The sequence below is a fragment of the Amblyomma americanum genome, chromosome 9, assembly GCF_052857255.1.
Source record: "Amblyomma americanum isolate KBUSLIRL-KWMA chromosome 9, ASM5285725v1, whole genome shotgun sequence".
Classification (NCBI taxonomy): Eukaryota; Metazoa; Arthropoda; class Arachnida; order Ixodida; family Ixodidae; genus Amblyomma; species Amblyomma americanum.
Genome location: NC_135505.1, coordinates 33467252 through 33491474, shown reverse-complemented (window position 1 = coordinate 33491474; position 24223 = coordinate 33467252). Strand labels below are relative to the sequence as shown.

General features: G+C 43.9%; 1 protein-coding gene across 1 annotated transcript in view; it reads right to left on the bottom strand.

The window, feature by feature from the left end:
• LOC144103279 (uncharacterized) overlaps positions 1–21870 on the bottom strand; it is a 77931-nt gene extending 56061 nt beyond the window's left edge. The window contains exons 1-3 of the mRNA XM_077636041.1: positions 21728–21870; positions 21467–21636; positions 3324–3454 (exon numbers count right to left, since the gene is read on the bottom strand). Coding sequence (XP_077492167.1) covers positions 3324–3454; positions 21467–21636; positions 21728–21870 — 444 coding nt within the window. The remainder of the gene's footprint in view (positions 1–3323; positions 3455–21466; positions 21637–21727) is intronic.
• Positions 21871–24223: the final 2353 nt, after the last annotated feature.

Genomic DNA, 24223 nt, shown 5'->3' with positions numbered 1-24223 from the left:
TCCTTAAGGGTAACGGAGTGTCTTCCAAGAGGAGGTAAGCGTAGCAGGGGGCAGCCGAAAGTTAGGTGGGCGGAGGAGATTATTAAGTTTGCAGGCATGGGGCGAGCGAAGCTGGCAAAGGACAGGGTTAATTGGAGAGACATTGGAGAGGCCTTTTCCCTGCAGTTGGTGTAGTCAGGCTGATGATGATGATGATGGGGATGAAAATAAAATCGATTCCTCACCGAGGCGAACTGGGGAACTCCGCGATGCAGTACCAAGCTACTCAGCGGACTGCCATAGAGAAACCTCGCTTCGCCGCCCTTTTGGTGGCACGGAATCGTCCAGAACACGCGTGGTACCTTCAGACAGGCTCAGAGGGCAGTGAATCTCCTTTGGTATCGGAGAGAATGAAACTTACGAACTTGCACGCTATCCATAGTCTGCGCTGGGCGGAGTAGTTATACCTTTGCGAACCTAAATCTGGGAAATGGACGCCATCTTTTCACGCACAGCTACGACTTTGGTCTACAAAGTCGTGTCGATGCTGTGGAATCGCGAGAACGCCGCCTTTGCAGAGCACGGTCGATGCAAGAGTAGGAACCCACCTTGGGCGCTATGCTTGCCGTGATCGCTCCGTAGTTTCAGGTTTCGGAAGAAGTTTGAAAAGGACTCCTCATACTGCGGACCACATAAACCAAATCCAAAACTGAACTCGTATAGTTCGTTTGCAACACACTGGACTAAGTTCATTGCCCAGAAGCCACACGTATTGTGAAGACCGGGAGTGTTCGCGCTATCCTTAAAATTGATATATTTTAACAGGCGCTGTAAGAAAAGTGTTGGCGCATTGTTACAAAAAATGTGACTGCAGTATATTCGAGGGCATCTTTTAACTTCTTCGAAAGCAGCGAAACAATTCCGCACCTCCATTTCGCTCTACGTTGCTATTTTACAGGATTCCGAGACGAAATACATCCAGCAATACCACTATAAGCATATGACAGTCACATTCGAAAGAACGCGTCATGCCCGGAATCACTTGGCCGTGTCTGCCTAAGCTCTATAATTGGTATTTTTTGTCTCATGTAATGGTAGGCACAATTTTTAATTTTCGTAGAAGCGTAGAATTTTCGTACTTATTTTGTGCGTTGCAAACTTTCTCTTTTAGATTAGGGTACAGTTTAACCAGTAATTACCATCTGAGGCCGCCAATTGTTGATATGAAAGCCAGCCGCTTATGGGGCGCAGGCAGAAAGACGATGCACCGCTGATTTCGAGCTTTATTTTTAAATAAAAGACACAAACATACAAGGACTTCTATTACATAGACTACGATTTTTTGTTTATGAACATTGCCGCATAAGAAAGCTTATTTCTGGCTAAAACTCGAGAGATATGTACTTAAAGAAGTCAATCTCGTCATTTGAGTTAAATTAAGTAGCTCGTGTATTCAAAAATACCGCGCAGCTTCCACAGTGTTAGTGTGTGGCAGAAAACATACTCGGCGGGTAAAACAAGCCGCATGGTGCATCCGTGAACAGTGATGCAAGCAGCATACAACAGCGTTACGGGGGGTGCCGCTAGGCTGACAAGCTATTTAGCACTTAACCTTCCTGAGCGTCATTATACTGCTACCATAAGAGCATGTAACTTCTAAATGAAGGTGGAAACATGCGGATTAAAAATATTTGTGATCCTTGGATGTAGCCGCTGACTATAAGGTGTTATGCTTCAGTGCACCTTCTTTTCGTTGGGCTTCCTTAACCGAATAAGTTTTTTGCACGCAGCGCAATTATAGGCGAAGAAAACAACAATTGTTTTTTGTTGGTAGTTTGTGTACTTATATCTTGTTACTTTCCCCTCGGCAAATCCAAATTATACAAGCATCAGACTGCACGGATCATATGACGGCGACCACCGACCGTTAGTAAAACAGATTATCTCACATATAGTTGAGTTCACATATGCTAATCTACATTTGTGCCCTCTTATGTAATACAAGACTAGTTGATATTCTTCTACATTTCCAGGATGCGCTTGCAGCATATTTTGTATTATGAAGATTCAAATAAAAAATATCCAGCATTTGATGCTGTCTTGTGAAATCGAATAACATGTGAAGCTCTGACACTGACCTGGATTCTTAATTCCTACCCCTCACGTTATAATTATTTCACAAACTAAAATTTATATTACGTCTCACATTATATGCACATATTCTAGAAAACATCAATAGGTGCACACTGACATCTTTTTCGGAACACATTATCAGAGCAGCAGAAAAACACACTACGACGTAAATAAACATAAAAATTAACAGTTCAATTATAATTATCACTCTGAAAACTGAAAGCAATGTTTGCGGCAAAACTGAACTCATGGGATCTCATCAAAAATATTTTGACGAAACAACTGAAGGTCTAATGAGCATAAGCATAAACTATGCATTTCATCGCGAAGCAATAAAAATTTCTTTACACGGAATTTCGTGCAGTGCATATCATTCTTTAACATACTGGCAACGAAGGAAGATGGTCGTAATTTATAATAGAAGTGTTTTTTATTATTATTACACGTTTCAATTTTGTTTTTCGGCTATGCTTGCGAGATCAACGTGATAAAATCCTGCTGTTCAAAGTGTGCAGTTTTTTTTGTTTAAGTGGGCCTTTTGAGTAATTTTTTTTAACGCGAGAGCGTTGTTACCTCCATGTCGGTAAAAATTCTCCGTTGTCCGCTCCGAACACCGGTGTCGGCATCGACGACAGTTTGGAGCCTCCCAACCGGAGCTGCCGGAGCAGCAGGCCACATCGGCAACATAGGTGTGCCACCTTATTCCCGTGACCTAGTGGCGTGATCACACCAGGCCAGCCATATAGTGAACAAACTCAACATCGTGGCAGGAGGAAGTTTAATTAATGACTGGGTGCGAGAGGCTGCTCTGGAAAAGGAACCTGTACCGCAGAAGCAGACCGGTGGCAGCACCTGCCATCGCAGCGCAATGGCGCATTGCTTAACCACTGCACGAGGAACGGTATGTGATGATTCCAGTGATCTATCAGTCTAAATTTAAAAATTACCAATCACGCATATATGAGCATTAATGCTATCACGTCATACACTTAGAGCGGAGCTTAAGTTTCCGCTCCTAAGCAAGGGCTTAATGCCGAGCATTTATTCGGTCGCATCTGAAGCGAAAAACGAAAGAATAACTTTAATCAGAGACAGAAATAGGTCCGCTCCATTGGCATTTCTTTTGTTTATTTTTTTAAAAAGCGCATTTTTTCATGAACATATAGATTACGTTATAACAATAACGAATTTTTTAGGCAGAGTCGGCTTACGGGATAATTGATGTGAAGACCTGGGTTCGCGAGAACCTTGCGGCGCAAGTCCATGATTGGAGCGGGTAGAGGAGCTTGTGGGTTGAAACTGCTCATAGCCGAATGATGTGCTGCCTTGTGGCGTAAGTTTCCTGCAGAGAACAACGTAATGCTTTGGAAAACTGGACATGTGAAGGACTAAACTCTTGTTACCAGTGACTGGTGTGTAAATTGGACGCTGCATCTTTGGTGAGGTATTCGACTGCGAATTCTTTAAAGTCTGTGAGTCCCGAAACGTAACAAACCTATCAGGTGCAGATGCTGCCTCTATCTTAATCTTTATTTTTCTCCTCCTAGGAAGAAACAAGTGGAAAACCAGCTCATATTTTTTCTTTATCGCGACTGCAGACATTTTAGCTTAAAATAGTATCCTAAGGGCAGAGATACATGCCGGATTCCCGAAGCAGTTCCAGCAAGAACCGGCAGTGGAGCCCCGGGATCCAATTTTCCACATCCAGTGGTCGACCTAAGGCCGGGCTGCATCTGGTCTAGGTACTGAAGAAAATTCACAAAATAAAGTTTTTTTATGTGCTTTTAGGGCTAAAGATTGCGAATGGGATTAAAGGCAGTCAACGTCGAAGGCAACCCTTGTCTTTCCAATCTCTTAACTCGTAATGGGTTTTCAAATAACGCACATAAATTCAAGCCCACAAAGGGAGACAATATCGATATCAAACGCGCCAGCTCGAACTTCGATCATGGCCTTGTTTCAAGCCATAAAAATGTAATAAGTGACTAAAAATACCTTATTCTTCTTCGTAAACGATCTAACGTTTTACTCAGCTCTATTGACACTTTACAGACTCTCCATCTGCCTGTAGAAGTTGCACGTTCTTAGGTTTCGCAGTTTACCTTGATTTCACTGCCCAAACCTAAATAAGCGGCGTCTACCAGTGTCAGTTGTATTTACCTTTTTCCGGAAAACGTTGGCTCAGTCAGCTTCAATGTGCCTTAAATCTGAACAGTGCTTTTATTTTAGTAACTAAAACGCGCTCCTAGCTATAAAATGGGGCTATGCTTCCAGCGCAGGCCAGCGATGAGCATGGCTATGGGGCCAGTTCACAGGCATCAATTAAAGATAATCTCGAAGCAGACCCCGACTGAGGTCCTAATGCTGCGTCCCATTTTGATGCTTACAGCCTCTCATTCTTCCATATGTCCTGCAAACCTATAAACGAGAATATATTATGGAAAATAATTAATCGGGTGCTCGAGTCTTAAATTCACTGCACAAAAAAAAGTTATTCTCCCCATAGACGTGCAACCGACCGGCATAGGCAGCTATGGTTTCTCATGATTATTAAACGTAATACAGGTCTGCAGCAAAAATACGCGGTACATTTTTGGGGGGAAGAAAAACAATTTATTATGCATGATAACAAGGGCTTCCAATCAAACAAAAAAGGCGAAAAAAACAAACTTCTTTTTGCTTTGAATCACACTGCTGTCGCCACGAATATGCTCTCCAAGCGCCTCAATGGCTTGTAGCTTTTTCACTTCTCTATTACGAAGGTCAATGTATGTTGGCTGTTTGAATAATTTCACCTTTCCTTCTTCGCTATAACGACTGACAATTTCTTCCTTTTGGGCAATGATTTCACTTTAAAAGTCGCACCCCTCAAAACCTCTTCATTAGAGAGCATTTTGAAGTGTAGCAGTTTATTTACTTTCTTGGCAGATAGACCTTTGTGAGCCGATGCTTTATTATGACGAAGGCCGAAACTATTACTAAACATTGTTTGCACATCTTAGCTTCCACTGGAGTTCCTGCGATTTTCTTTCGTCGTTTGTGCCGCCATTGTGGTCGTCGGGAGCGCGTGCCCCATATTGGACCTAAAAAATAGGAATCGATATACTTATTTACAAAGCTGCCAGCAGTGGGACACGGTCACTCTGTCATGGTCTCCACATTCAGGCGGAGACTCCATTTATAATTGTGGTGTTGTGTAGGGTTTAAGGGCGCATAAGCAGCCAATGCTAGCTTGCACCGAGATAAATTGTTTTCTTTAGATTTTTACTATTATGTGAACAAACATTAGGGTGTAGAGGGCTCAAAAGCCAGTTCGTTCGACCTAGTAATGAGAGAGTAAAGATATTTTATAAATAGCTAATAGTAAAAGCTTTAAAGATGACCGTCACCCCAGCAGCCATCCTTGGCTGGGCAAGGATCTTGAAGCTCTTAAACAGTCTAATAAAGACATCAGCCTTCTGGCTGAATTATATGATATAATAAAGCAAAGCAGTGGATCAAAATAGAGTTTCTCAAGAACACCCGCTTCTTTTAAAACGCTAAAAACACAAGGCATGTTAACAACGGCATTTTCACCTAAGAGCAGCGCTGGTTGTAAAGGAATGTATTCATTATAAAATCTAATAAAGCGCTTCTTTCTTAGTTTCCCGACTTCTGAAGAAGAGAATAAAATATAGTTTAGGGTGAGCCCGTCTACACATCTTTCACAAAGAGGCTTGTCTTGTTTTAGAATTTGTACGTGACCAATGCGGAGACGACAAAAAATGACTCCTATATATAGTTTACAGGTCTTCCATTAACCCGAGACGGACTTTCCAAAGTGCAGCTGTTGTTAACCTCGCTCTCCCGTGAAGCCTGCCATTTTTCTGTCAATTTATGGCGACAAACTTGGTGCACTCGTTATGCGGTATGTTTACTTGTTTCACTTAACCTTTACGGGAAAGTGCGGCCCATGCATCAGCGCTCTCGTTCTCGCTTGATGCCAACGTGACTAGGAAAAAAGCAGAACTTTATTGTACGTCTTTGTGTATCAGCTTTAATTACAATATACATTATGTTCCCTATTATTGGTTGAACTGCATTTCTGGGGTTTATTGCTGTAATTACGCTGAGGGAGTCAGTGTAGATAACACTGTCCTCTACGTTTTCCTTCATTATATTTTTCTACAGATACAGTAATGGCGAACTATTCTTCTGTGAAAGTCGAAGTGCTCTAAGGCAGCCTGACTACTTTCTCTCATTTCTCTTGTATTATCGCACTCCCTATAATAGTGTGCTATTAGAGAAATGTCTGCGTATAAATCGGCGTAATTATCGTATTTTTCACTTACTGGAAAAAACTATTGTTGTATATATTCCTTTGAGGTGTGCCTTTTGTGAATGTGTGTTAGTGCGAAATCGAGCACAGCTGGAAACGTCTACCAAGGTGGCAACTGATCGGGTTTCCGGGCAACATCGGGAAGTGAGTTCAGTATGTTTATTTCCTAGCACTGCTCATCAAAGCGGAGGTGAAGTGGTTTGACAGCCCGAGGTTTGACAGCCCGAGGTGAACTGAAGAACATGTATAAACAGCAAATTTTTCCAGAGGTTGGGGAAGAGTATGTGGCCTTTTCCGCATTTAAAAGACATGCATTATTTGTGAGAATAAAATCTTCGATTATTTGGCCCCTTGCTGAAAGCGTTCCTTTCCCCAAAAAGGGGATTTAGTATGTATGGGATGACAGAGATGTTTTGGTAGCAACCTTATTTTCAATAAATATGCAAAAGGTAAGCATCGTTCTCCTGTCAGTGAGGGGTGGTTCATTTGCATTTACGGGAAGGCTATTTACGGGGAATGTTCTGTAAGCACCAGCTTAAAGGCGCAGACCGAAGTTTTGTGCTGTACCCAGCCTTTATAGGTATGATGTCATCGCGGACCCATACACAATGCATCCATATTCTATGTAAGAACGCATTGGTGAGCGATAGATGTGCAGTAGGCACATCCTATCGGACCCCAGCGTTTTCTTGGCAGTAATTATAGTATAATCACGCATTGGGTTGCTTTCTTATTTAGGACATATATGTGCGGTAGGAATGCGAGCTTTTTGTCAGGAGTTAGGCCTAAAAATTTGCGTTATTGTTACACTCTAAGTACGGTTTCATTCATGTAAATGGTGGGTTCAGTCTGCAGTCATCTTTGCAGCGAGAAAAGAACGGCATTTTTTTTTGTGGAAAAAGCCTAAATCCTTTTCTGTCTGCCAAATAGCTAATTTGGTAACTGAGAGCTGTACTTGTCTGTCACAAGTTGTTAAGGTAGAAGATGTGCATGCAATTTGAAGGTTATTGACGTGGACTGAGCACATAATAGACTTCATAGTAATGCTGGCTAAATAATTCACTTTTACTATGAACAATGAGGTACTTAAAATGCATCCGTGAGGAACGCCATTTTACTTGGTGAAATTTTTCGAGAGGGTAGCACAGAGATGAACTTGGAATGAAAGGTTGGACAGAAAGTCGCTCAAATATTTCGGCATCCTCCCGCTGATGCCCAGGTCTGCCAAGTCACGAAGAATCCCGGTCCTCCCGTTAGTGTCATATACCTTCTCCATATCGAAAAAGACCGAAAGACACGTTGTCTGTGTATAAAGGCTTCTCGGACTGTGTTTTCCAGGCGGACGAGATGGTCAACTGTGGAGCATGCCTTTTTAAAACCACATTGGCAGGCATCAAATGGCAACGCTATTCACCGCATGTTTACAGGAGGTGTCCTGAGGCGTGCATTAGGAACAGTTGGTGACAAGAGTTAATGGAGAATACCTAAATAATGTGCGATTCGCTGACGACATTGCCTTGTTGACTCACTCACGAGATGAATTTCAAAGCCTGATCAATGATTTAGACAAGCAGAGCAAAACGGTGGATCTAAAATTAACATTCAGAAAACCAAAGTAATGTACAACAGCCCAGCAAGGAAACAGCAGTTCACAATTGGAAGCGAGGTGCTGGAAGTGGTAAAGGAATACGTCTATTTAGGCCAGGTAGTGAATGCTGATCCGGATCATGAGAGGGAAATAACTAGAATAAGAATGGAGTGGAGCGCATATGGCAGGTACTCTCATATCATGAATAACAATTTACCAATATCCCTTAAGAGAAAAGCGTATAACAGCTGTGTATTACCGATGCTCATGTACGGGGCAGAAACGTGGAGGATAACGAAAAGGGTATATATATATAGCTCACGCTAAGGACAACGCACCGAGCCTTGGAAAGAAAAGTGATAGGTGCAACGTTAAAAAACCGCAAGCGGCCAGAGTCGGTGAGGAACAAACGTGGGTTAAGGACATCCTGGTGGGAATCAAGAGGAAGAAACGGGCTTGGGCAGGGCATGTGATGCGAAGGCAATACAACCGCTGGTCCTTAAGGGTAACGAAGTGGATTCCAAGAGAAGGCAAGCTCAGCAGGCGGCGGCAGAAGTTTAGGTGGGCGGATGAGATTAAGAAGTTTGCTGGCATAGGGTGGGCGAAGCTGGAAAAAGACCGGGTTAATTGGAGAGACTTGGGAGAGGCCTTTGCCCTTCAATGGGCGCAGTCAGGTTGATGATGATGATGGTGGTGGTGATGAATATTGAGAACACTTTCAAAAGATTTGGCAAGATAGCTTGTAAGGGTGCTAGGCCTGTAATTACCAGCGGAGGTTGGTGGCTTCTCTGGCCTTGATAATGGAACAATAATGGCTTTTTCCAAGCCGCTCATATTTTACTCTTACCCATATATTGGTAAAAAACGTCAAAATTGCCGACGGTTCAGATAGATGGGAAGCATTTCATAATGAAGTTCATCGAGGCCTGGTGCCATTCGTTTACCTCTAAAAATACTCCATGAGTTTCTTGAAGTGCAAATAAGTAATTGTAAGCCTCATTTGTGCTGCTTGCCGCAGGACGCCTTTGTTTTTCGACTGTGTTTTTTTTATTTTAAGAATGACTCTGTATAGTGTGAGGAACTAGAAAAATAAAGTTTCCACCTAAAATGTCTTCTTGTTGTGTAATACTTGTGCGTATACCAGGGTCTGTCAGCAGGGAAAGATGAATGGAAAGTAGCTACCATTCAGAGATTATCGTGAGTTGGATAGCTACGAAATACACCAAAGGATTTATTTTGTATTTTTTTTTGGGGGGGGGGGGCTTCTCTACTTCCTTGCGGCCGCCATACTTTGTGTTTCTGGCGCAGCATTCCTGTGGACTGCAGAATATCTAGGCCCGCAGCTTCGATGATACACTTCGGGGAATTTTATTGAGTTTATCTATGCTAAGCTCAGAAGATGCTACCTAAACTGGCTTTTTCTCTGAACCAAAACCAAGTAAGGTAAATAGAGGTTCTATCGTCATGAAAGGACTGCAGGTGAGCATGATAGGTTGATAAAAACTCTCAGGTGATCACTCCCACATGGGCGGTCTAAAACATCCCATTTAATGTCGCTAAAAACAGACGGTGAACTGAAGAACATGTATAAACAGCAAATTTTTCCAGAGGTTGGGGAAGAGTATGTGGCCTTTTCCGCATTTAAAAGACATGCATTATTTGTGAGAATAAAATCTTCGATTATTTGGCCCCTAGCTGAAAGCGTTCCTTTCCCCAAAAAGGGGAGTGAACGTTAAAGTCTCCATTTACCAGGTGTGTCTCTGGAAGTTCACTCATCAGTTCTTGCAGATTATGGACTGTTAATGGTGACTACGAAGGAGTATATACAGAACAGTTTGTTACTGTTTTGTAGGTAACGATGCTCACCAGAGCCGGTTCATATTTTGTTTTGAGTTTGATTTCTTGAGCAGGGATGCACTTTAGACGACAATCGCGACGGCTCCTGAATGTATTGGACTGCTCTCGATCGCATCGGAAAGTTCTGTAATGTTTCAGGATATACACGTGTGTTGCGCCAAGATTTTTTTCCTGAAGACATAAAGCTAAGGGCAACATTGACCTTAAAATTTGTGTTATGTCAATACAATTCCTCAACAGTCCTCTGCAGTTATACTGCACTATAAAAGCCACGTTTATGTTTGGGTGCGGGAAAGAAAAGTGGTATACTTGTGTTCTGGGCTCGTTATCAGCGCTGTGTGACTTTTCAGCTCAAGAGCTATTCCGCCGCGGCGCAGGCTGGTAGTTACATTCATTACCTCACCAGAGGTGCCGGAGGACCACGGGGAAGCTGCAAGTGTGTGAGTTTCAGGCCTCCCGCGACGGGGGGTAGTCCAGCGGGATGCCGACCTATGGACAGGTGTTCCCTGCTTTGACAATGGCATGGTAGCTTTTGCTGTCCCTACCTGGGGCGTGGACGGCCCTGCCATAGGCGGTTTGAAATTGGTATCGGCAGGTGCCGAGGATCTGCGTGGTTCTCAGCTCCTGCGCATCACAACGGAGAAGTTTTGTTTTGCTGTGAAGGAAAATGTGTTGGTAAGCGAAATTGCCTTTCCACTTCTTGAAATGAAATCTTTTCCTTGGTTTGTATGGTGATTATCTTTTTTTCTTTCTTCCAAGACGGACACGCCCTGGGGTGTGCAGCGTATTCTCATTCGCAGTTCCCCGTGCGTGGGGCAGCTTCACATTCATCACAATCGTGATCCTTAAAAGCAATTTCAGGCAAGTTTTGCGACCGCGGCAACTCTTGGAGCCGTGGCCGAAACTTTGACAAGTGAAACATCTGCGAGGTTTGGGTATGTATGATATTAAGTTAACTTTAAACATATCTTACTTCGAATGTGTCGGCCAATGCGCTGCTTTTTAGGATCAAGTGTTTTGTGCCTATTTCCTTACTTAACTTCCGGATCCTGATTTTGTGAACATCTATGAACTTTTGGTCACTTAGCCCTTCAAGCATTTCTTTTTCGGTGATGTGGACAAAATCAGTTTCACATATTTTGCCTTAGAGAGTGTTCATAGATCTGTGGGAAGTCACGGAGACCTGGATTTCCGCTATGAACTCGAGAGCTAAGATTGCTGGACGTTGTCGCGCAGTGTGAAGAACACGTGACCGCTGGTCATTTTTGATACCTGGTAGCCAAGGCGCAAGGCTACTGTCAAGCACTTTGATACAAAGAAGGGGGATATGATTATTGCTTGCGTATGTTCTACTTCGCTATGGATGTGATGGTATTTGGGAAAAATTGCTTTTCTTATGTGAAAAAAAAGTCATCTACATCGTTCATCACTCCTTTCAGAGTGCGGTCTTGTTTGGAAAGGGGCGAGCCATGAAATGCATATGCTATTCGGTCATGGTGGCAGCCTCCCACCATAGATCCCAACGAGGGGACGGGACAGGAACTTGCAAGCAAGCCCTGCTCACGCAAGCTGTACACCCCAACTGTAGCGAAATATGACATAACTCAGGGTAGTTGCCCACACAAGGTTAACCTTCGCCGCCATGTTTAAGAAAGGAAATACCCAAAAGGGGAATTGGAGACAGTAGACAATTGGGAAAGGAGATAGAAAACTGAAAGATGGAGGGGAGGATAGGAAAAAGCGGCTGCCGATTTCAATAGTCGGGTGAGACCGGAGGTGCTGTCTACAGGAAGCTCGGGCCAAAGCGGTGCGTTGCTTCCGCCGAGGGGCATTAAAGGTCCAAACGCTCGCCATCAGATCAACTACCAGGAGCCTCTTAGGACACGGTGATGACAAGCGCGGCTAAGCGCGTGTGGTCCGTTCTGTGGTGGCGCACTACTCACCATCATCCCACTGCGGGGGCGTACCTGCGGATGCTCGGGAACCCGTGGTGTCGCAACTTACCAACATCTGCATGTAGCAGACGCCCCTGTCGGAGCGAATTTTGAACTGTAGCCGAACAGCCTATCTTCGAGACTGAGGAAGAATGCACTGTCCCTCAGCCGCGGATCGCCACAATCAGGCTACTGAGGCTTTTTATCTGCATTCAGTGGGAGACAAATGGCAGTGGCGCTACTGCGTGGAGTCGTCAGTGTGTTAATCACTTCTCGGCCCAGCAGCGCTGCTCTCTCGTCGTAACTTAGGGATAAGCGGCTCAGTTGTTTACAGCGCAGCTGTTAATGCGCATTTCAAGGTCGAGCGTCCTCCTTTGTTGGGGTAAACATTCACGTGACGGCGCGTAGTACACGACCGGCGCGGCGACACCATCAGGAGCATGGCGTTGCCGGAGTGCTTTTTGCACAGGCGCCACGGAGGAAACAAATGAAAATCGCGTCGTTGAAAAACACCCCGGCTGTTGAAAACACACCGGTTGGCCGAGAGAAGCACCGCATGGCGTTTGTAGAGCAGATACGCAAGGAGAAACAGACGCAAGGTAGACGCAAATACGGGCCAGAGGTTCAGTCCCGCCGAAACGACCGCAGGGGACCATTCTATAACGATCAATTTTATTTTCAATTTCACTTTGGCCGTGATGGCTGTGACGGTTTAGCGGTCGCTACGGAGTGTCGTGCCAACAGACCAAGTCCGGCTGAATCACATCGGCTGCGCTGCGCAGCTTTGCCGCACAGAAGACGCGCACGGCTTTCAAGCTTGTCAGTTGAAAGTCGACGCTGGTCGTCCAGTGCGAGATGCTCTCGCAACGCGTTTATGCAAGCAGATAGCACTATAGGCATGTTTCTTTCACTACCAAAGTGACGTCTGCTCTGACGTCGTACTCCAATGAAAGGCAGACAACAATGATTCAGGACCGTTACGGAATGCGCAGCGCGCGAGAGCGAAAAAGCAACAAACAAGTTATGCATGGGCCTCTAGCATGCTCACCAGCGAAGCCTCCATGACGTCATTGGACACTTGGCCGTAAAGGAAGCGTGACTTGCAAAGGGAGTTTCTGTTGAAGGTGCCGTAGGACCAGCACTAAGGACAAGCCCAACGAAATGACTTGGTAAGGCTGTGCTTAATAACAATGTTTGATGTGTAGCCACGGCAGCAAAAAAAGCGCAACATAAAATTATTTGTGGAGTGTAGTAGTACTGTCGAAGTGCCAATTACACCCCAAATGTCGCAGCGCTGACATTCTGAGTGTAGTGTAGCTAGGCAGCGCCTAGCATCGTAATCGTTTTTTTTTTTTAAACGGTTCTTCTGAGCTATGTCGACACTTTGTTTTGATAAATCCGTCTTAGTTATACCGCATGAAATGCATTCCTGCATTTTTACTTCCCGAATGTTCGAAAAAAAAGGCCCTGAGAATGGATATAAATTTCCCCTTATCTATCACTTTGCTATCCAGAATATAGTGCGGTTTCGCCTCACTGAGACGTTGAAGATCGAAGTTATGTCACAGGTGACGACTGCCTGACCAACATTTTGGGCCGCTTCAAGTCGCTACTATGAAGATATCTGTACGAAATCTCTTACTCTGAGATTTAGAGCCTAACAAAATCGTCCACCGTATGTCCGAGAAACTGGCGCACCGCGAGCGCTCCATCCAGTGGCACTGCCAACTCATAGTCTTGTACGTCGCACAAATTGGTGCTTTTGCACTAATTCGAATGTAGTAACCATTATTTGCAGATTTTTCTTCTCGTAGTATGTAGGTTCCCTGCAAGTGTAGTCTCAGTGGGCAGTCTGACGGAAAAAAAGGAATTCTGCCTGGTGTACGAAGTACAAAAATCCTCGGCGATGAGGAAAAAGGCGCAAACCTAACATTTTTTGTTGTTTTCAAACGGGTCGAAAATGCAAGTGGATTATATCGCGTCAACCTCGTCGGCCGCTGAAGCCGACAGATTAGAAAAATAACGCGAATGCAACACAAAGCAGCTCTAATATTGGGATCTTAACAAATGCTTTTTAGATACGCTCCAAATTTCAGTTCCTATCGTCTCTCACAGGTGCAGCAGTAGACGCGTATTGAAACGCTTGAAAAAAATGAGAATTAGACGACGCCAGAGCAGCCTACCATCACCCCAGGTGGCGCGCACGTTTCGGGAGTGGCAGCGCGCCTCGCAGGCCTTGATTTTTCAAGCGAAAGCTTCACAACGCCAGGTTTTCAAGAGGGCACCGTAAGTGCATCCTTGAACAACCTGGGTCGCACAATCCCTACGGGTGGCTATGATAGGCGCAGCCACCTTCCAGTGCTGTGGCGCACCACTTAACCGCTGCCCCACTGCGCTGGCAGTGGTATGAGGACTCACCGCCATTTATGAATGTTAAGAGAATGAGCAATTCTGCATGTATGGACATTAAACCTCAAAATACATCGCGCCATGCCATAAAAGCGGTGCTTAAGTGCCTCCTGCAATTGAAGAATCACCACCTGCTTTCGCCAGTCTGCTCGGTTTAACGAAGTTAAACCCCTACCGATTGTTTAGAGCGGCGCCTGTTTCCGCGTTCCGCGTTGTCGGCGCCGTTGTCAGCGTAACCGGTTGTCTGAGTAGCAGAGCGAAACGCCACCTGGAAAGTGGCTGGCACCGGAATGTCGCGGAGGATGGCTAGCAGCGTAACATCGTAAGAGCTGCACTGAAATCTCGCACTACCAACTATCGTAATCATCAGTCAATTTTCTTCACTAGTGAACACTTTGTAACGACGGTAATAAGCTAAAACAGATACGAAATAGGAATGTATGCTCTATGAACATCATGCACGAAATGTACATGTCAAATTATGGCTGGATGGAGACATCAGTTCATATCTGTGCTACTTCAGAAATCTTTAGGTTTATCCTTAACTGTTGATTAATTTTGAGTGCTTGTTTGCGCATTCCAAGAGAATATTTGAAAGAAGTATGTTTCTTTTTTACTCAAAGCGCGCTTTCTTATCTTACAGCGCATTCTGCTGAATACGTACATTTTATTCATTGTTTTATGAATAATGCCCCAATATTGTGCACTTTTCCACCTTTCTGATGTTTATCATGGTAAAGTTTTAGGGAAACTTACTTGTTAGGGTCGGCAAGTGATGGTTTAACCTCACGGAGTAACCAGACAGAAAAGGTTCCCAAATGAAGAATTCTGGAGCAGTGAATTCGAATAGTGCTTGTGACTCTGTCTGCCTTTCGTTTCAAATGTAGTGTTTGTTCAGAGGCAAATTGCAGGTATAGGCATGATTCATAAGCACTGTCAGTTTCTCACCTGCTGATATGTCGAAAAGAATTAAGTGCTCATGTCAAGGAAACTGAAAGGCCGCGTTAAGGAGTCCTCTTGAAACTCGAGCCACAAAGAATGGCTAATAAAACTCTGCAGAGAATCCACAAACACCAGCTATAGACTTGAGGCTCCCCGCCGTACGCATGAATATTAAGCTAATGCCGCATAACTCATCGATATGGATGAGTCTGTGCAGACATTTCAATCCTAGAAAGCGTATCGTAAGAACAAAACCCTTCACATGGTATCATAGACGCCATAGCTATATACTAGGTAGCATTTTATGTGCAGACAGAGCAATATGAAAGAAACCTCACGACTTCGTGGCCAGACAGAACGATGGTGCACCTGCAGCTATCTAAATATTGGAGGCGCTGCCTGTTGCAAGAAATACGTGGCATACCTGCAACTGTAGAAAGATTATGACCTTCGAGAATAGCTCTTTCAATGTCAGAATTAGAATACGCATCAAGCGAGCAATTCGTTGCTCATACCTGCCGCACGCATATCTAAAGTGAACCGCGCCGAAGGACTACAGGGCCTGTCACAGTGTTTTAAACACGAAATAAGTGCCATCGGACCGTATCATAACCGATTTGCGTGTGGCCGAATGGCGTTGCTCCTACATACACCCCAAATAAAACATGATCAGTTGATGCGAGAGAAAAATTGGGAAACAAATTTGCGTCAAAAAGCTGTAAATGAGTAAAAGACAATAATAATGCTTTCAATAATTACCTTTTGTCTGGAGGCATCATGAATGTAAGAAAACGTTCCCTAAAATTGCTGCTTTTGGAACTTCGAATCATTGAATATTCGAAATAATTGGGTTTAAACGACGCTAACAACGTCTGCGAAGTGTTGATTAAAAATGATGGAAATGTTTTCGTCATTTTTTTACTAACCACTGACCAACTGTTCGAGGTAAACCCTGCCTTTACCTCTAATGCTTATTCAGTTTTCTCTCTCTAACATTTTGCTGTCGGTGTGTCATGGAGAGAACTCCTTCCAGAAGTTCATTGGTCTTTTCATGCACATCTTGACAATCGATCATTTATTGTGTAACCGAACTTTGCCGCAGTCATATCTGTTTTAGCCGCACACAAACTGTCCATGCCTCTACTAGAACCACAGGCCTAGCTGCTCACTTAGTAGATTTCGGACTCAAAACATTGTCGCAACTCTGTTCAGAAATATATCATATGCTAACACGAGCTTATGACCTCCTATTCAACATTTAATACGAACGCATTATACAGCTCATTGGCATGGATACCCGTCATTGTCGTCATTGACGGCAAAATTCGTCACAAAAAGTTACAGAGGACGTCACTGTGGTATCCAAGAAGAATAAAAGTTGAAGACGACACTTAAACTCCGCCTTAAGGGTGCGGCGCGATAGAGTACTGGGTTAGGTTTTCCATTCAGAACAGTTTGACACCCTTGAACGCATTTTCGTATTTTTTTCAACTATTTCAATAAATCATTGATCAATTACATGCTTTAAAATTTCTTAAGTAGCATCATCAAACATTGGCATTTCATTCTTTGCTTTGTGACACCTTTGAACCCCCTTTTCCAAATGTTTCAATTCTTTAATTTATCAATTAATTACCATAATTGCATTAATTTGTCATCGCCGATCACACACCAATCAGTTATCAATCACTAGAACCACAAATCACTATGATAAGATCTTTTTTACGCAGCCCCCATTATTTCCGACAGCCGCTGCGGTGGCTGAGTGGTTATGGCGATCGGCTGCTGGTCGGAAAGACGCGGGTTCGTTCCCGGCCGCGGTGGTCGAGTTTCGTTGGAGGCGAAATTCTAGAGGCCCGTGTACTGTGCGATGTCGGTGCACGTGAAAGAACCCCAGGTGGTCGAAATTCCCGGAGCCCTTCACTATGGCGTCCCTCATAGCCTGAGTTGCTTTGGAACGTTAAACACCCGTAAATAAACATTATTTCCGACAAGCGATGCCCACTACTACGCCGACGGCTTTTCGACCGAACGCTGCCGCGTAAAATTTCTCCCGAACGTGCGGGGAGTCAAACCCAGGAATTTAACCCTGAGAGGCAAGCATGCAGCCCATGGGCCACAAAAACGGGTTGCTTCTCGGCTAGCAAAGGTGAACCACGTGCTTTGCTTTGCAACTGCATACTTATGAGCAGGCGTGTAATTAGAAAGGAGAATAAAATAACAAATATAAACGAAACAATAGAAACAATGATTTTGCATTCAAAGCACGTAAGTAGTCGTAACTGTAACTTTGCAATATCGTTTCTATGGAGAACTAAATTAGGCTTGCTAAAGCATATCTGTATATATATCTCCGCTTTCTTGCAGTGTCATGTATATTGGTCAGACCAGACGATGCATTAATAAAAGGCTTCAACAAGACTCCAATTCCTGCGCTAATAACTCGTCAAAGTCATTCATTGACCTCACCCTGCACCGTCGCTCGCGTGGTTGCACCCCAGTATTTGCTGCTCCAGCCATTCGTTGCAGGCATCAGGGCCAATTGGCTAGAGAAATGATGAAAGCGTATTACATGCATAATTCTGGAGACACTTGCGCCAGTCGGCCTTCGGTAGTGGTGTCACAGAATGAACTGGATTTCCTCAAGGGCGCCCACCTTGATTGATAGCGCAATTAAGGACGCGTCCAGTTTCATCTTCCTTTGGCCAGTGTGTTTTTGTTGTCTGACACGTGCGCATATATTTCGCGTCTTGTATGCCGGTTTCGTTTTTGTTTGGTTTTTGCAAATTCCTGGTTTACATATTCTCCTCTTCCAGTAATAAACGTCAGCGGAAGTCACCGCTTTTTTTATCTTGCCCCCTTTTGCCAGTGTTTTCTGCGCCTTTCAGAGTCAAGAATATTTATTTATTTATTTATTTACAAATACCTTACAGGCCTCCGGAGAGGCATTGTGCAAGGGGTTCATATACAGAAGTTTGAGGAAAAGGGGTTAGAAATAAAAAATAAAACTACAGCTAAACACAAAAAATATGTGAGTTCAGATAAGATATCGAAATTCACAAAAAGTGATAAAAGTTAAAAGCAACTATGCGCCATGGAACAGAATAGAAGAAAATGCACAAAGAGTTATACAAAAGCAAAAGAACGCATATCAGGACTACATGAGGAAAGCTGCGCATAACAGAATCAAAGCGGCATTAGTCGCAAGCAGCTATAAACGAAGTTGCAATAATTGTGAGTATATAAACAACGAGCTAAGCGCAATCAATGAAGTGCTTGAGTAGATGTTAGCGAAAGTTGTCATGATTATCCTGCTAGGCGATGCAGTCCAACTCGATGTAGCAACTCGCCCAACTTCCTCCAGTCCTCCTGCCTAAAGCCCTATGCGATTACCACCGTGCAATCTTTAACGAAATGATAGCAAAGAGAAATAAACTCGGATATCATTCGTCCAGAAATGTTCAAATCACTGCTCTCAATAATAATGAACTTTATCTGAGTGCACTTCTTAACAATTAGTGCATTGTCTAGTAGCACACAGGCACCCTGCTATAATTTGTTCTTCAGGCACTTATTCGAGCGGAACGAACTTTTGAACTCGAAAGTGGCTCAAGCTTGCACCGATGTCTATTTTAGGTCCATGCCATAACCGCCGCTCCAATGTGCGCTCTGCCCTCCCCGATTTCTTTCTGAATGCTCTTAGCTTTTTCATTAACTGTCACATGCAGTTTCGCTTAATATTTCCCGGGGCAAAATATTCCCGTCATGTCACATCTGTTTAAATTTCCAGACTAGTGCAAAACAAGATTTACGTAAAAAAAATTGAAAAAAATTCTTCTTTAATTTTATCTTTTTATGCACAACGTATATGAGTCTTTCTTTTTTCCCATCAAGCCCTCTGCCGCAGTCGACGCACTTCGCCAGGCTGCCGTGGTCTGTGTTCTCATCAGTTACTACCATACTTATAAAATACGGCGTTTTGTTCAACCACATTTTTTGAAAATATACAGCGCGGAAAACGGGTACTTTAGGGTAGGAAACACAGGACAAGCGCTGTCTCTCTACTAAAGTTTAGTCACAGCAAACAGGCAAATATAAGCGAACAGGCAACAATCAAACATTAAAACTACAAGGCGCATGCACTATGTTGGATCAAGATAGGCAACCTCACTGTGCACGTGCCATTAAAACCACAAGGCACATGCACTATGTTGGATCAAGATAGGCAACCTCACTGTGCACGTGCCTTGTGGTTTTAATGTTTGATTGTTGCCTGTTCGCTTATATTTTCCTGTTTGCTGTGATTAAAATTTAGTTGAGTGTCAGCGCTTGTCCTGTGTTTCCTACCCTAAAGTCCCCGTTTTCCGCGCTGTATATTTTCAAATATGTATCACGAACTCGCCCGCCTTGCTATAGTTTTGTTCAATCACGGATGCATTCAGCGCATTAAACGGCAACTGACTCTTAGAGATTTTAGAATTCAGCCAGGTTGAAGGAGTAAAATGTGTGAGACTTGCAGGTAAAGCTAGCAATGTCCTTTTGACCTTGAAATGGAGATGTAATAGCTGATAAAAGTCGCTGCCTCCTTCAAGCCTCTCCGCAGCGCACAGAGTCAAATGGGGGACGCATGATGGAGCCATCTACATTACCGGTAAACTTCCAACCATGAAGAAAGGACAGAATCATGACGTCACTTTTAGCGAAGCCGCCTCGCAACCGGAAGTTGGTTCGCCTCTCCTCCTCCGTCGTTTCTCTTTCCTCGCCTCCTTCCTTCTCCGCCGAGCTTCTGCGCGCGCTCTGAGCAGCGATATCGCTCCTGTCTTGCTTTGCGTTTCCCTTCATGTTTTATCATAGTGCTCATTGGTTCCCTTTCTGTGCACATACGGTGCATACATGGTAACACCAGTGTTACATCTTCAAAAAATCTTGCCGAATTAGATCCGTTATCACTACGACGAAAACAAGCTAAACTATTTCTATTTCACATGATTTATCACCACGACGTTTTGCATGACGACGTCTTTCAGCCACCTTGCCTCATATTCCATCGCCGTGATCACCCTTCTAAATTTAGTCGCCCAGCCCGTCAGTCATCACTCTACGCGCAATCATTCATACGTAGAACCATAAGTGATTGGAATAACCTACACTCAGATATTGCTACCGAGGTTCACCTTGACAAATTTCACAAAATTCTGCACACTCAAATCAGGATGTGACGCCCCTGTGCACCACATTAATTTTATACAGTTAGTAATCCTTCTTTTGTGCTCCCTCGAATACCACTACCTTCTTCCAGATGTTTCCTTTCCATTATTATTTTTCTTTCTGCGTTGTTTTTGTATTCCTAATCCCAGCTGTTAGAATTTTTACGCTTTCTATTTGCGCTATAGTGTTGTTGTTATTGTTGATTACTGTGCTCCAAAAGGATGTCTGTATTTTTCTTCTCTCTTTTCTGTTTCAAGGAGTGTTGTGAAAGTGCTTCGTGTGTGTCCCCTATGTATTGCTCTCCCAGGAGGGCATTAGGATATTTGAATAAATAAATATATAAACAAACAAACAAGCAAGCAAGCAAACAAACAAACAAACAAACAAACAAACAAATAAATAAATAAATAAATAAATAAATAAATAAATAAATAAATAAATAAATAAATAAATAAATAAATTTGTACAGCCGCCGCGGTGGCTCATGAGTGGCTATGGCGCTCGGCTGCTGACCTTAAAGACACGGGTTCAATCTCGGCTGCGGCGGTCTGATTTCGATGGAGGCGAAATTCTAAAGGCCTGTGTACTGTGCGATGTCAGTGCACGTTGAATAACCCGTGATGGTCGAAACTTCCGGAGCCCTTCACTACGGCGTCCTTAATAGCCTGAGTCGCTTTGGGACGTTAAACCCTCATAAACCAAAAATCATATGGCGCTCTCGCATAGTTTCCGCCCCCGACTTACAAGAAAGTTGTGTGCTGGTTCCTCGGACTGTGTGCCCATTACCGACGATTTATCAATAACTTTCCCCGTGTCGCCGATCCTCTGACCCGAATGACAAATGCAGACGTGCGATATAAGTGGGAGCGCCGCAAACGGAAGCCTTCAGGTAAAATCAGCGTCATTAAAGACCTCTACCGCCCTCGGGTGCTTTGACGAAAATTCCGAGACTGTAACTAAAACCGACGCAAGCAGCATGGAGTTTGACGCTATCCTCGTTCGGCAAAGCGACAAACTGAAGAAAGTAATCACGTATGCAAGTCGTTCTCTGTCCATTGCCGAGGGCAGCTCTTCGACAACTGATAAAGAGTGCCTTACCATTGTCCCGGCTATGTCCAAGTTCCGCCCCTGCCTGTACGGAAAACCATTCAAGATTGTCAGCGATCACCATGCACAGGGTTTTCTTGCCAATTTGAAGGACCCCGCCGGGCGACTCGCTCGGTGGAGCGTGCGCCTCCAGGAGTTCGACATCTCCGTCGTCTGCAAATCTGGATGCAAGCGTACCGGTGTTGACTGCCTATCTCGAGTTCCTGTTTGATAACCCCCTGGAAGAGGACGATGAGTACATTTGTTTAGGACCGATAAGCACCAAGGACTACGCTCAGGGCCATCGCGGCGACCCGGACCTGCAGCTTCTCATCCAGTATCTGGAAGCCTGATGCTTCACCACCCCCAGCAGCGTTCAAGCGTGGTTTGTCCTCTTTTTGTCTGACAGATGGCATTTTCGTAAAGAGTAACATCGCCCTCAACAAGACCGCGTACGTCCTCGCCTTCAAACAGCTTGTGAGATGAAGTTATGAAGACTTTTCCCGACAAACCAACCGCTGGAAACCTCGGGTGTAGCCACACCTTCACCAGATGTTACGTAGGGGCGACGGCAGTCCGGCGAGCAGGAGAACAGCGAAAAGGTTTCCAAACAAAACTGTTTAGGGGCAGGACCTATGCTCACAAAGAACTGAATGACTCGGCGGCGGCGCTGAAAGCAACAATCGTTCTCTGCGGTCGTGGACCACAATGCCTGCAGTTCTCGGCCACGCTCAATTTAAAGCTGCCTAGGAACCTTCGAGATAGGAGACCAAAATCAACTAGAACAATCTGGAAAAATGTAGAAGCCGCTGCGCGGGGCCACGATTAATCGAGATAAGTCTGGTCACATCGGGCGCCGCAAACAAAATGATAAAGCCACCAGCCGGCGGCTTGGAGCATGAGCGAACAAACAGTACAAAGATGCGCAGCAGTATTATACCTCGTGTGATCGCCTACTCTGCACGCGCTAGATATTAACTAGGCAATGATAGCCAGCAGCAGCGACTGAGTACGGTCGAGGAGTACATCAAGGTCAGTAAAAACGTGATATCAATCCCTTGTCTAACATTTTTATGAAGCTCACTCTGTGAAAGAATTGCACACGCCCCGTTTGCGCAAATCTGGACGCTGACCTCAAAGTCATTTTTATTAAAAAGTTTTTATTCTCTTCAGCATTGTTCACGTTCTTCGTAGAAACCTAAAGATGGGTATCATCTGTACCCTCCACAAGTTGTTATTGCATTGCGGATACATTGTTTTCTTCACATGTTAGCATGTTGGGCTAAAGAAATCTTGAGGAACAGTGCTACAATGTTTTTAGCAAGCATAGCTTAAGTGACATATTTTCATCATGCACGAATTGATCATGCAGAGATGTGTAACCAGATATTATAAATAATTTGTCTTTTTTGTGGAGTTCATGACCTGAAGCTGTGTCGTAGCTATAAGAGGTGCCCCACACACCTCTCACAAACTTGCGTCACCCATTTGGGGTCTTCAACACCACCACAAGCACACGGACACTTTTACATATTGTTACCACTAAATGTGGATGCTACATTTCAATCTAAGCAGCTAAATGCTCTACGCTCTGTCCCACAACAGACAGAGTACAAGCATTTTATTTTTTTTAAATTCCTGTGCAGCATTTCAATCAATTAGGTTGAACATAACCTGGTATCTGCACTTTATTGCTTTCATCGTGTCTGTACACATTCGCATATTAAATCACAGTGCTCATTGGTTTCTTTTCTGTGTATACATGATCTTTGTTTCTATATCTGTTTGCTCTGCTTTTATCCACGTAACAGAAATGAACACAAAATGCAATCATCGTCGGCGATGCAAATATTGATACTTCAGGCACCAACCATAGTGAATACACTGACCTGTTATTTTCACATGGATTAAATAATCTTATATCTCCCCCGGCACGAATCCTAGGTCCTAACTCAATATGCCTCAACCATGCGCTATGGAATTTCGTGCCGCCTTGTTATTTTGTAAAGAAAATGATACACCAGTAGCAGATCACCTCGCCATTGCCTTCGTATACCACGTAGAAGATAGAGACATCTTGAGAATACGAAGCAGCACGAAAAAACGGGGACGAAAAAGACACACATATAGCACATATATACGACGCAACATTCGTCCAGTCGTATGTGTGTCTTTTTCGTCCCCGTTTTCTCGTGCTGCTTCGTTTTCTCAAGATGGATTATTACCAACTGGCCCAAACTTCGGTGCTTTTGCATAAGATAGAGACAGCCATAGAACTTCTGACAGCACGTGCCGAGTTGTGAAGAAAATAGACTACCAAAAATATGCACTCATGCTTTCTAAAATGGGCTTTGCAGACCTCGCTGGTATGAATACCAATGAACAATGCCGAACCATTGTCGGTAGAATTATTGCTGTAAAAAATTATTCTAGTTTTACGCAGAAAAAAACATGCTCTACACATCTAGTGTGCCCTGGGATGACAGCAGCTCTGCGAAACATGATAAAAACACGCAATCGCACCCACATCAAAATCAAACAAAGCAGAGAGAACCCATACTATAGTGCTCAGTAAAAGATTTATAGAAATAAACCTGTTGCTTCAATGGGTTTTACAGAAAAACGTATATTTTAGCAACCAAATAAAAGCATGCGCCGGCAATTCTAAGAAACTCTGGGCTGCAGTGAACTCTGTAATTCGGCCTACGTCATCAAACCGGATAATTCCTGATCTGGCCCTCTCCGCAGATAAACGTGTGCTATCAGAAC